This window comes from Podarcis muralis, chromosome 8, assembly GCF_964188315.1.
Source record: "Podarcis muralis chromosome 8, rPodMur119.hap1.1, whole genome shotgun sequence".
Taxonomy (NCBI): domain Eukaryota; kingdom Metazoa; phylum Chordata; class Lepidosauria; order Squamata; family Lacertidae; genus Podarcis; species Podarcis muralis.
The window spans coordinates 29,740,093-29,752,964 of NC_135662.1; the positions used below are offsets into that span (position 1 = coordinate 29,740,093).

Consider the following 12,872-nt stretch of genomic DNA (forward strand, 5'->3'; position numbering starts at 1 on the left):
CATAGTGCAGATTTAAACAGTTTAACACAAATTCAGTTTGTGTTTTATTTATTATAAATGGGTGTTCCAGAAGAAAAACAAGTCATAATGTACCTGTGGCATGCATATGCTAGCGGAAAGCAATGTGTTTCAAAATGCATCTGGAAGAATACCTGAAGTGATTGTAAACTGCTGCTTTCAGTTGTGCCGAGTTCATAAGAATTGAAATCTTCAGTTGTTTGTTTTTCTAAGTATTGGAATGCTTAAACCCAGCCATTCTGGCCAACTATCAGGGATGAATGAAGCTGTAGTCCAGCAACATATGGAGGGATTAAATGCAATTTTCTGAGTCTTTTGTTTCTTTAAATTCCATCTGTTTGTAATTCAGATGTTGTTGTTCAACATATTTATAAAGGACTTTGATGAAGGAATTGAGGGGATGCTCATCACATTTGCAGAAGACACCAAAGTGGGAGGGATAGCTAATGCCACTAAAGACAGAATCGGGATTCAAGAAGACCTTAGCAGATTGGAGAATTCTGCCCATACTAACAAAATGAGTTTAAATAGGGACAAATGTAAGGTTCTACACTTAGGCAGGAAGAACTAGATGCACAAATATAAAATGGAGGACACCTGATTTACTAGTAGTACATGTGAAAAGGATCTAGGGGTCTTAGTGGACCATAAGCTTAACATGAGTCAACAGTGTGATACAGCAGCAAAAAAAGCTAATGCTATTCTAGGCTGCATCAACAGAAGTATAGTCTCCAGATCAGTACAGTGGTACCTCGGGTTAAGAACTTAATTCGTTCCCGAGGTCCATTCCTAACCTGAAACTGTTCTTAACCTGAAGCACCACTTTAGCTAATGGTGCCTCCCGCTGCCGCTGCTCCCCTGCTGCGCGATTTCTATTCTCATTCTGAAGCAAAGTCCTTAACCCGAGGTACTATTTCTGGGTTAGCGGAGTCTGTAACCTGAGGTACCACTGTAATAGTAATAGTACCACTCTGTTCTGCCTTGGCCAGACTACACCTGGAATACTATGTCCAATTCTGGGCACCATAACTTAAGAAGCATGTTGACAAGATGGAATGTGTGCAAAGGAGGGCAACTAAGGTGATAAAGGGTCTGGAAACCAAACCTTATGAAGAGCAGTTGAAGGAGCAGTGTATGTTTAGCCTAGAATATCCATCTTCAAATATCTCAAGGGCTGTCACATGGAAGAGTGAACAAGCATGTTTTTTCCTGAGCTGGAGGGGAGGACTTTAGGAAGAACATTAGGAAGAACTTCCTGACAGTAAGAGCTGTTCGACAGTGGAATTTGCTGCCAAGGAGTGTGGTGGAGTCTCCTTCTTTGGAGGTCTTTAAGCAGAGGCTTGACAACCATATGTCAGGAGTGCTCTGATGGTGTTTCCTGCTTGGCAGGGGGTTGGACTCGATGGCCCTTGTGGTCTCTTCCAACTCTATGATTCTATGATTCTATGACTTGAACCAATGGCTTCAAGTTACAAGAAAGGAGTTTCCGACTAAACATCAGGAAGAACTTTCCGACAGTAAGAGCTGTTCAACAGTGGAACAGATTCCTTCTAAAGGTTGTGGACTCTCCTTCCTTGGAGGTTTTTAAGCAGTGGTTGCATGGCCATCTGTCATAGGTGCTTTAGCTGCGATTCCTGCATTGGGGTTGGACTAAATGACCCTCAGGGTCCCTTCCAACTCTACAATTCTATTACTATTCTAAGACCCCTGGTGTGGTGAGCATGGTTTCAGTTCTGCTCATATACAGACACTTTCCGCAGAAGTATTCTGCAGCTTAAGGAAGCTACAGGTATTACTCAGTTTCCTCTAGGAAACTGCCCAAGACTATGCTGTGCCTACTGGCATGAGATGTCCCAAGGGGAAAATGGGGAAATTGGACAGAGAAACAGATGCAATCTTGGGAATGGATGGCATCTGTAGTCAAGATGAAGTGAAAAATATTGTCAAGGACAGCAAGGGCTGGAGCACTGACACATTAAAAGCCTTTTCAACTGCTTTAATTAGCAAGGTAAAATTATGTACAGTCAAAGTGCTTCTGCAAACAACGTTTTTAAAATTGAATTAGCTCTGCCTCTCCTGGAACTGTCAGCTGTCACAAATTTATGGTGTCACAACTGAAAAACGCATTTCATGAAGAGAGCTTTAATTTCTGGGCTTTTTATTGCTTCTCCGCACATACATCAAGCTAAAAAGCTATCAGCGTGCATTTTCCCTGCCTAAGTGGCACTGGCCTTACACCAGGTGTCAAAAAATAAGTAAATGGAAGGGTAAAAAAAAAAAAAAGTTCCAAATTTGTTCTGCTTTTATGACTGGTTTGGTTGCCGGACTCCAGAATACAGTTTACCTTCTTGCTAGGAAATCAATCCTCAGCTGTTTCTTTTCTTTTTCTTGTTTGAAACCATTTTAATTGAAATTTCGCCATATACTGCTTGCAGATACATTTTGGAATTACATCACTCCAATAAAAACAAACTAATAAATAAATAAAAATAGTACATCAAAAGTCATTGCACACAAATTCGCAGACAAAGTACATGACATATATACACAATAATTTTAACACTGCATATGTTTTTTCTCTCTCTCTCTCTTTGACAGGCAGATGCCAAAGCTCACATATTCCAAGCTCGGATCACCCTTTTCTAATCCTGGTGGAGGTCTAAACAATTGAATTCTTTAAGTGTAAGTGATCATGGCTGTATATTATATCCAGGAAACCATTGAGAATTTGGAACTAGGGGAGGCAGGGATTGCATCAGTAAGCTCTTAATGCATAAGCACTGTAATTACATTCCTGAAACTCGAATGTGTGTGTGTGTGTGTGTGTGTGTGTGTGTGTGTGTGAGAGAGAGAGAGAGAGAGAGAGAGAGAGAGAGAATGATATACCATAATTAGGCAATAATGTATGCTGTGGTCATTTATTAGGTAAGGCTGCATTCCCTAAGTACCACACTATAGACATTAATTAAGTAGTTAGTGAAGCCCATAGGAAACAACGCATCACCTTATTACTATTCATGAACACTTCCGTGATGCCTCTGCTATCAATTTTTAGGTTCCCTTGGCATGCAAGATAGGTGCTCTGCAATTTGAACTACTGTTCCATTTAATTTCCATCTGAAGCGTGGCTAACTCAGGCTGCAATCCAAGCTCGCCTTATGCCAGGCTGTGGGGGGGTTTCGATTGTGTGGGCGCATCCCTCCACTCGCTTTGCAGCCTCCTCTTGGCTGCTGTCAGAGTAACACTTGCGTCCCTCTGCTGGGATGTAGACCCCCCCCTTCCACCCACCAAATGGGGCATACCTGCCAGCAGAGCCTGATGAAAGTTCCCAAATTAGGTTAGTCCAAGGGTGGGGCGCGGGTGGCGCTGTGGGTAAAAGCCTCAGTGCCTAGGGCTTGCCGATCGAAAGGTCGGCGGTTCGAATCCCCGCGGCGGGGTGCGCTCCCGTTGTTCGGTCCCAGCGCCTGCCAACCTAGCAGTTCGAAAGCACCCCCGGGTGCAAGTAGATAAATAGGGACCACTTACTAGCGGGAAGGTAAACGGCGTTCCGTGTGCGGCTCTGGCTTGCCAGAGCAGCGATGTCACGCTGGCCATGTGACCCGGAAGTGTCTCCGGACAGCGCTGGCCCCCGGCCTCTTGAGTGAGATGGGCGCACAACCCTAGAGTCTGTCAAGACTGGCCCGTACGGGCAGGGGTACCTTTACCTTTAAGGGTGGGGCTGAGCTGACCAATGGTGTTCTGGATCCTGAGGTGCTCTCTCAGCCATCATCAGACCTGAGTGGGGCTCAATTATTTATTTCCTTATTTAAACTGCAGGTGTCCCAGCGATTGGTCCCAGTCTGCCTGCCTCCAACTTTCTGCAACCACCTTTGTGGGTGGGTGGGCTGCAAATGGGATGGTAGCTCTGCTGCTTCAGAGAGCCTCAGTGGGGGCAGCAAGCAGTTTGGATTTTTCTGTCTACATCTTTGCAGGTCAATAGGTTTGAAGTCATGATGAGCTCAGGATGAAACATAAGGTCTAGTTTTCAGAGCACAGGACACCTTGCGTGGACCCATTGCCTTTCTTTTCTGTGTTGAAATATGGTCACAAAAGGTTTCTTTTTATTTGGCAAAAAGCCATAGACACCTTCATCAGAAAACTCTCTTTAAGCAATGTATGTAATAAAACACAGGTTACGATCTGCACAACCTTATATATATTCTGTCTGGGTAGGGTGGCTGAAATCTCTCCCAGAACATCTCAACTCTTTAGGGACCCTGCATTTCCTAGGGTCTTTCCTCAGAGTGTGGGGCTGTCGGTTTGGAGACCCAGGACTTGAGACACTTCTGTATGGGGGGGGGAAGCAAATGAGGGGGAGGCCAGTACACAGAGGCAGGGTTTGGAGAAAAAGCAGTGGCAATTCTGTTTCAGGCGGCAATAAATCTTGCACCATCCCTGGTGGGTCTGTCAGGCAATGCAACAGTTGAAGGATATTTGAGGGGCAAAGGTTGGGATTTTCAGCTGAGCTATAAGGAGATGGTGGTAAAATGGGTGGCATTTGAAGTGCTCTCTCAGGACTAATGGAATCTGATGAGGACATTTTGTACTTCCAGTGCAGAAGTGTATGCCTGGCAGTCATGAGACTGGATTTCCAGTGTAGACAAGAAAGCAGCTGGCCTGAAGGAGAAGCAGAGGGATATGGGGGGGGAGTCCTAAAAAGAGAGATCTTGGGGTGCAACAAGGACCAGAAGCTTTGCCAAACATCACCCAGAGAAGCAAGAGGAAAGGGTGGGGAATGGGGAAGAAATCAAACAATTCTCCAAAAGCAAAATGTCTCAGAGCATGAGAAGGGTCTGACTGACACTGTCAAAGGTGGAACAAAGTTCATCCGTGACAAATGGGCACAGGAAAGAGCTCTGAGCTTAGCTGCCAGAAATCTTCAAGAGATTCCAAATCCAGTGGAATGATAAGAATATGTACCAGGTTGCAGAGGTCAAAGGGATAATTTAGGAATTTGAAGCAACAAGAGGAAATTCCTTGTCTGGAACAGATTGTTGGATGATAAAATAACTAAAGAGGCTAAATAAGAAAAGGGCACCATTTGTTCTTATTTAAATGACTATTAATGATCAGCTTTATTTTTCCTGGAGACCCAATTACATATTCAAAAAGAAATAAAAAGCAGCTCTCTGATTGTGTGTTCCTTGAAAAAGATAAAAATGAAAGGATGGTAACCTACCAGCATGTTTGCATTTGAAAAGTATATATCTGTGTGCATATGTGTTCACATACCCATATTCAATGTAATTGGCTATGCATACGCGCCTCATTTACCTTGGTATCAAGCAAGGGGGTGTTGAAAAAGATGGAATTTAAAGCATCTTTGTAGCTACAGTTCACACATGTTCACTGAACATTGTAAATTGGATTAGAAATAACGGCAACACCCTAATAAACAGAAAAGGTGTTAAAACTGAGCTTTGACAGCTTGAGCGCATCTGCATCTCTGATTATCTCATGCATGCTTTTTGCAGTAATCTTTTGGACTGACTGATCCTGTTTTAGCACATCTCTTGTGCTTATCTGTGGCTTTATGGTGGAGTCCTTCCTTTGTATGGATTTTCCTGACACATATTAAAAAAACATTATCCTTTTGCAGTACAGTTTTTTCATATTTTGACAGGGCAGAAACAGTGGTGAGAGCAAGCTACTCTCAAGATCAGATAATCAGAATGACACTAGCTTTGAAAGATGTAAGTGTGGAATTCTCATGAGTTCGCAGCTTCCACTGGAGTCAAGTATTATTGTTAAGTTGGTCCAAAATAATAAGAAGCCAAACAGCCAGCAAAATTCAATTCCTTAAGATGAGTTCACATTCTCATGTGGACCTTCTGACAAGCTCTAAACACTCCTTCTGGAAAAAAACATTCCCTTTCCCTTGTAGGGTATCAGGAATGGATTAAAATCAGATACCCAAGACTGACGCAGCCGCCTTCTAGATCTCTCTGTAAGCTTGTTTGTTTGTTTGTTTGCATGTGAAAAGTGCAAGCTAAATAGTGTTCAGTGTATTAAATACCTTTTCGTTATATTTAGGATTTTTATCATGGCTCTAAAACTTTGCTGTGGCAATTAATATGCAAGCAATCTCTCTCTATGGTGAGAGGTGTTAGGTGTTTGGGAAGGGGGTGCCGGCCTTCTCCATTCCCTGGATCCAGGAAGTGTTAAAAGCTAATCAAGCTTTCTAATTCCAAGAAATAGCCTTGTTGGGGGATTAAAGAACTCAGTGCCAGACGGAGCCCCTCTTCCTCAACAGATAAAGCCAGAGTAGAGAGCGGAGAATTGATGCAACTTAGAAGTACAGTCGCCAGGGACGCGGGTGGCGCTGTGGGTAAAAGCCTCAGCGCCTAAGGCTTGCCGATCGAAAGGTCGGCGGTTCGAATCCCCGCGGCGGGGTGCGCTCCCGCTGCTCGGTCCCAGCGCCTGCCAACCTAGCAGTTCGAAAGCACCCCCGGGTGCAAGTAGATAAATAGGGACCGCTTACCAGCGGGAAGGTAAACGGCGTTCCGTGTGCTGCGCTGGCTCGCCAGATGCAGCTTTGTCACGCTGGCCACGTGACCCGGAAGTGTCTCCGGACAGCGCTGGCCCCCGGCCTCTTAAGTGAGATGGGCGCACAACCCCAGAGTCTGTCAAGACTGGCCCGTACAGGCAGGGGTACCTTTACCTTTACCTTTAGAAGTACAGTCATACCTCGAAAGTTGAACAGAATCCATTCTGTAAGTCCGTTCGACTTCTAAAACGTTCAACTTCCAAAGCGCGGCTTCTGACTGGATTCAGGAAGCTCCTGCAGCCAGTCGGAAGCTGTGGAAGCCCTGCCAGACGTTCATCTTCCAAAATAATGTTCAGAAACCAGAACACTCACTTCTGGTTTTTGATCGTTCGGGAGCCGGAACATTTGACTCCCAAGGCATTCAGGAGCCAAGGTACGACTGTAAAACATTTGAATGCAATCTTCAATTTCTGTTTGAATCCAAGGCTGCGGCTATGAGAGAAACAAGACCCTTTTGAGGTACTAATGCTGTGAGGCCCTCCATTGTAGGCTCAGGATGTATATATGTGTAAATAAGCCATATATCATGAAGATACCACAGTCTCTGCTATGCCTTATTCCAAAAGGAATCCTGGGTAAGTGCCGGTAACCCCTGGGATCTTGCACTGCTCTTAGACTGGGGTGGCATGCAACAATATGCATTTGTGAGCAGACTGAATAGCATTAAAAGTTGTCAGTACATTCCTGTAGGGTAGTTACTGGTAGTGAAATGAAATTTTAGAGAAGTAACCATCAGTGTTAAAAACTGCAGATCCAGAATCTGCAAATTAACCATCTTATCATAATCTGTCTACTTATATGACAAATGCCAGGGGTGGGGTGGGGATAAAGCACCAGATATGGACAATAATCCACTAAAAAGTAGATAATATTAGTTTTATAAGACAATACTAAACACCCCGTCCTGTGTAGAAGTGCTGTGTAGAAGTGCTAAGTCAACTAGGTTAAGCTAAGTTCTGGCATTTTCACACATATTTTTTTTGTGTTAACAGCATTTACGTGTGCACAAGTTGCATTCGAGACACAAATATGTGCTTGTTAATATCACATGCAGAACTCTGTGCAAAAGACCACAATTAAATTGTACTAAAATATCTGTGAAATGTTAATCAGAGGTGCAAAAAGTGGCTTGTGTTACAATGCATTGGGAGTTTACAAAAAAGTGAGTGCTTTGGAGCACTCAAAGGAACACTGATTTAATGCTGCCACCTTGTGCCCAAGAGTTGAACAAGCACATCTACAGGCAATAACTGCTCCAACGTCACAACAGAATTGTTCTTTAAGCTCACGCTTCTAGTTTTAAAATTTAACAAGCTTGTGAACTATTAAAAACTTTTGTTACCTATGAGAGTAGAAAATTCTGTATGCTTGAGCTCAGAATAATTACTTACTCTAAATCAAACATCCCTGTCTCTTCATGAATTTCAGATCAGTTAATTTCAAATAGGCAGAGCTTGGTGCAAATTAATATTTATTCCACAAGACTTTTTTTTTTAATAGCAAAGATGGAGAATTTTCAGTTCCCTTGGTTATTCAGAACTTCTGAGCCATCTTTGCCCACCCCCACCCGCCATGGACATCTGCAAGGCGAGAGCCTGCTTCCGCAGGAGCAGAACTGCTCATTGAGGTGTAGGGTCATAAGGTTACTCTCTGCCATATGAAGAAGGTAAAGGTAAAGGGACCCCTGACCATTAGGTCCAGTCATGGCTGACTCTGGGGTTTTGGCGCTCATCTCGCTTTATTGGCCGAGGGAGCCGGTGTACAGCTTCTGGGTCATGTGGCCAGTATGACTAAGCCGCTTCTGGCGAACCAGAGCAGCACACGGTAACGCCGCTTACCTTCCCGCCAGAGCGGTACCTATTTATCTACTTGCACTTCATGCTTTCGAACTGCTAGGTTGGCAGGAGATGAAGAATGTAAGAGCCTGTAAAAGGCCCATCCAGTTCAGCAACGTGTTCTTAGAGTAGCCAACCAAATGCCTCTATAAGAGGGCTGATAGCAGGAAATGAGCACTATAGCACTTTCCCCACTTGTGATTCCCAGCACCTGGAATTCAGCGACATGCTGTTTCCGACAGTGAAGGTACAATGTAGCCATTGTGGCCGGTAGCTTTTATCCTCCATTAATTTGTCTCTTTGGAAGTTATCCATGTTATTGCTTAGTGCACGAGTGACGGGGCTCAGGTAACCACAAGACCTTGGGATGCAGACAGCAGCACATTCCTTCTGCTACTTTAGAATCCCTTCATGCATGTGGCAAATGAAGGCAAATCCAGGTCTTTTGGACAAACGAATCACTTTTGTAGTATTGTAAACTTGTGTAGTAGTCTGTTAAAGGTAAAGGTAAAGGTACCCCTACCCGTACAGGCCAGTCGTGTCCGACTCTAGGGTTGTGCGCCCATCTCACTTAAGAGGCCGGGGGCCAGCGCTGTCCGGAGACACTTCCGGGTCACGTGGCCAGCGTGACAAAGCTGCAACTGGCGAGCCAGCGCAGCACACGGAAACGCCGTTTACCTTCCCGCCAGTAAGTGGTCCCTATTTATCTACTTGCACTCGGGGGTGCTTTCGAACTGCTAGGTTGGCAGGCGCTGGGACCGAGCAACGGGAGCGCACCCCGCCGCGGGGATTCGAACCGCCGACCTTTCGATCGGCAAGTCCTAGGCACTTGAGGCTTTTACCCACAGCGCCACCCGCGTCCCTCTAGTCTGTTAAAAGTAGTCTGTTACTTTTTATCTTATTCCTAAAAGCCTTGAGTGAGATCATATTGTGCTGGCACTCTTGAACTTTAACTGACCTGAAACAGGTATTGTATTTTTAAAAAAAGAACAGAATATTTGTTTCACTACTGTTGTATGAAAATGCTGCCAAGCTTTTCAGGATCACCACAGATGCCCCTGGCTAATATGCAGCTATTTCAAATGGGCATATCTCATTTTTCCATGGTGTGGTTCAGCACCCAACCTGAATATCTGCTTTTAAAGCTCCTTTGCTGGATAAATACAGTACTACAGCACAATTTGGCTTTTTAAAATGAGTATTTCTGAGTTTGACTATCAAACTGGGACATCTGAATCTTTAGAAATTGGCTGTTGCATAGACAATTAACGCAAATTAGTAGACAAATAGGTGTGTCAATTCATCTTCATCGATGTTATACTTACAACTTTTCCCTTTCTTGCTTTTATCCAGAGTTGTTAAAATATATTTATTTCCAGTTCTAGGGTTGTAGCCAACTGAATGCACTGAAATTAATGAGTCTAAGTTGGTCATACCCGTTAATTTCAATGGGCCTCCTATAAGTAGAACTACTGTTTGATTCAAGCCCCATAATCCTATTGGTTTCCCTCTTTTTGATTAAAGTCAGACTATGGGGGGGGGGGGTCCAGACTGTGGTTGCAGTCCTCTACAACATACCTAGAAATAAGTCCCACTGAAATTACGGGGGCTGCTTTTGAGTAGATATGCATAGGATTGCACTGTTAAGTTAGCTGCACTAAGGTCCCACTGAAATCCACATGAAAAACTTGGTTGGCAGGCTTGGTTCCCACTGGGGCTTAAGTTCAACAAATTTAGTCCGGATTCATTGCTATGAAATACCATCATTTCCCTCTCTAAACTTGTTCACATGCAGACATTCTCCCTTGCTAGGGGTAGTATAGTAGACTAAAAGATGTAGTTACTAATCAGGAAGTGACTAGTTTTGCTTATTGACTCTGCCATGAACTCATCAGGTGCTATGTTGTGATACAGCGTCATTCCAGGCACATTGGTGAGGAGAAATAGTGGCCAAGATAGCTGCCAGTCCAATCCGACAGCAACGCACCTGTGCAACCTCAAACAAACTCTCCCATTTTTCCATTAGCTTCATAATGGTGCCTCCGATTACCTCATGACGGTTAACGTAGCTGAAATGTTAGTAGTTCTGAAAATATAAAAAAGCAGGATTAAAATTGTAACTTCCGTCATGCCATAGATTCAAAACACATGATTTCCCCCCTAGGAAATGTAACTTGATAAGGATGCTGGGAACTGTAGCTCTGTGAGGGATAAAAAACAGTTTACATGATTCTTTGGGGAAAGTAATGTGCTATAAATGTGCAGTTTGAACACACCCAGCCTTTAAACTGGACTTCTTTGTAATGTCTCTCCCCCCTTTTTTGCTCCACAGAAAGAAGAACTCTTATCTGCGCAAATGCCAACATCTTGTGAGGACTAGCTGCCCTCCATCCAAAAGCACCCCCCCCCCTTCTGTATCATGGGGCCTGGTGATAGCTTCTTAAGTACAGGGCTGCTTCACATCATCATATGGGGAAGCCTGGCAGCCATGGCAATGCTATTGGTCTTCAGTTTTCTGCTCTTCCTATGCTCTAGCTGTGATAGGTAAGGTCTTGCTCAGGATACAATGTCAGGGTGCTGTAAAGGCATGAACAGGAACTGTGTTGTTGGACCCCTTAGACAGTGACAGTGTGTGTGTGTGTGTGTGTGTGTGTGTGTGTGTGTGTGTAAAATCAATAGCGTGTGACCTCCACAAAATCAGGACCAGCAGAACATAGCTAACTTTCCATGGTAAGTATAAGATTGTCAGGGGTGGCTGTCTAATTTTGTGTTATGCCACAAGCCCCATGGCAGCCATTTTGTGTTCTGCCATCCTCCTTCTGCCCCCAATAGCAGCTGTTTTGTGACTGGCTGTTTCAGCACACACTCCGAATTCAAAATGTGCCCCCCCCCCCAAGGATGGAAACCCTCAGCTTGGGCATCAGGCAGCAACCACACCAAATAAAGATTGTGGTTATAATTTCATAAGACACAAGTGTTTGTGTTTAATATTGGATGCTGGGGGTCTAAAACGAGTGTCTTAAAACCAAGGAATGATTATGTTTTCGTGAACAAATCCAAGAGACAAAGTTCAGTTTTGCTGTACGTTTGAATTTGAACCAGAATTAATATCAATCAATTTTGCCTGTTAATGAGACCAGCATATAGTTCATCATGCATATTAATTATGGCTGCCCACTTTGCATTGCTGATTATTCAAACAACAGAGGCTATGTTCAACTAGAAATATCCATTAAAATAAATAGCTTTGCCCTTTCCCTTGTTGTTTACATAAAATAGCAAGAGGGGGGAAAGACTCTGAAGCTGCTGTTGAATTGGAACTGACTAAAATAATGCCAAAGAATGCTTACCAAAGTTTGTGACTGATAACTCCTGCCCTCATTTGCATGCTCTATCCCTGAAGTCTCTAAGACACTTCCAAGAGGATGAAAACTAAAGACATTTTTGTAAGAATCGGTCTGCTGGGTATTTCTAACAAGCTATGCAAATTCTAATGCCAGACATTATCTGGCAATCATACTTTAATAATTTAGCATGTTGTTAGGCTGGATTTGGTGTCAGGATATTTGTGGAGCAGGTACTCGCTGAGAAGTGCAATTAAACTAAATCCCTTCCTTCCTAGAAAAGTTACACTGATGCTATTGATATAATAATGGGTGACATTAAAAGCAGATGCTTTGTCAGAAAAGCTTCAGGGAGCAAATTAGTTACTGCGTACATGAATCATATTGTGCATTGCATGGGCAGCATCGTGGATTTTAAATGGCATAATTAGTCTGCTTTCAGCGAAATAAATTTTTAGAAGTGCAGCTACAGTTGAGGTGGGATTTGCCGCTGAGTTCAGAAGGGTGATGAAATGTAAATATCTTGCTTATGAAACTCTCATGGAAGGGAACTTTGTGCCCTGTATGTTTGCAGCAACTTCCTTTGGTATTTATATACATGTCCAGTTGGTTTCAGGAAGGTGTTAGTTGGATTGGGACCAGCAAGTAGTCATCACCAGCACTATTGTTTGAACTGCTATTTTATTTTAACAATGCACCTAAATCTTTGTTTATATTAAAGGGAGAAGAGACCCAAACACCAGAATGGGGACCATGAGAATCTGATGAATGTGGTAAAAATGAATCCGTCACTTATTATTGAAAGTGCTTTTTCTGTAGTTCATAACATATAAGAGGAAAACTAACATAGGATACTATTAGCTAAAATAACAGTGAACCTTAAGACTAATAATTATTCATTTGCTGATCATTGTTTGAACAAACAATAGTTTAGTGTTACTGCATATGTGAACCTTATTTACCATATTGGCCTGAATATAAGCCACACTTTTAAAAAATTCGGGCCGTGAAAAGTTAAAGTGTGGCAAAGCGGTGTGGCTCCCCCCCCCCCCCCAGGAAGCAGGCCGGGAGTGCAGGGCAGCAGCGTGC

General features: G+C 43.5%; 1 protein-coding gene and 1 long non-coding RNA gene across 12 annotated transcripts in view; one reads left to right on the forward strand and one right to left on the reverse strand.

The window, feature by feature from the left end:
- The window catches only part of PAG1 (phosphoprotein membrane anchor with glycosphingolipid microdomains 1), a 111,429-nt gene that overhangs the window by 85,218 nt on the left and 13,339 nt on the right, over positions 1-12,872 (forward strand). For 3 of the 11 annotated variants that reach the window (XM_028736622.2, XM_028736623.2, XM_077932892.1), the window contains 3 exons: positions 2,617-2,700; positions 10,772-10,983; positions 12,505-12,556. In XM_028736622.2, coding sequence (XP_028592455.2) covers positions 10,859-10,983; positions 12,505-12,556 — 177 coding nt within the window. In that variant the 5' untranslated portion in view covers positions 2,617-2,700; positions 10,772-10,858. Of the gene's footprint in view, positions 1-2,616; positions 2,701-5,680; positions 5,751-5,941; positions 6,005-10,771; positions 10,984-12,504; positions 12,557-12,872 lie in introns of all 11 variants that reach the window. The other 8 variants (XM_077932894.1, XM_077932896.1, XM_077932893.1 and 5 more) reach the window with 5 other exon arrangements.
- Positions 7,694-12,872, reverse strand: part of LOC144328686 (uncharacterized) — a 32,182-nt gene continuing 27,003 nt past the window's right edge. The window contains exon 2 of the long non-coding RNA XR_013393885.1: positions 7,694-10,525. This is a non-coding gene — a long non-coding RNA (uncharacterized LOC144328686). The remainder of the gene's footprint in view (positions 10,526-12,872) is intronic.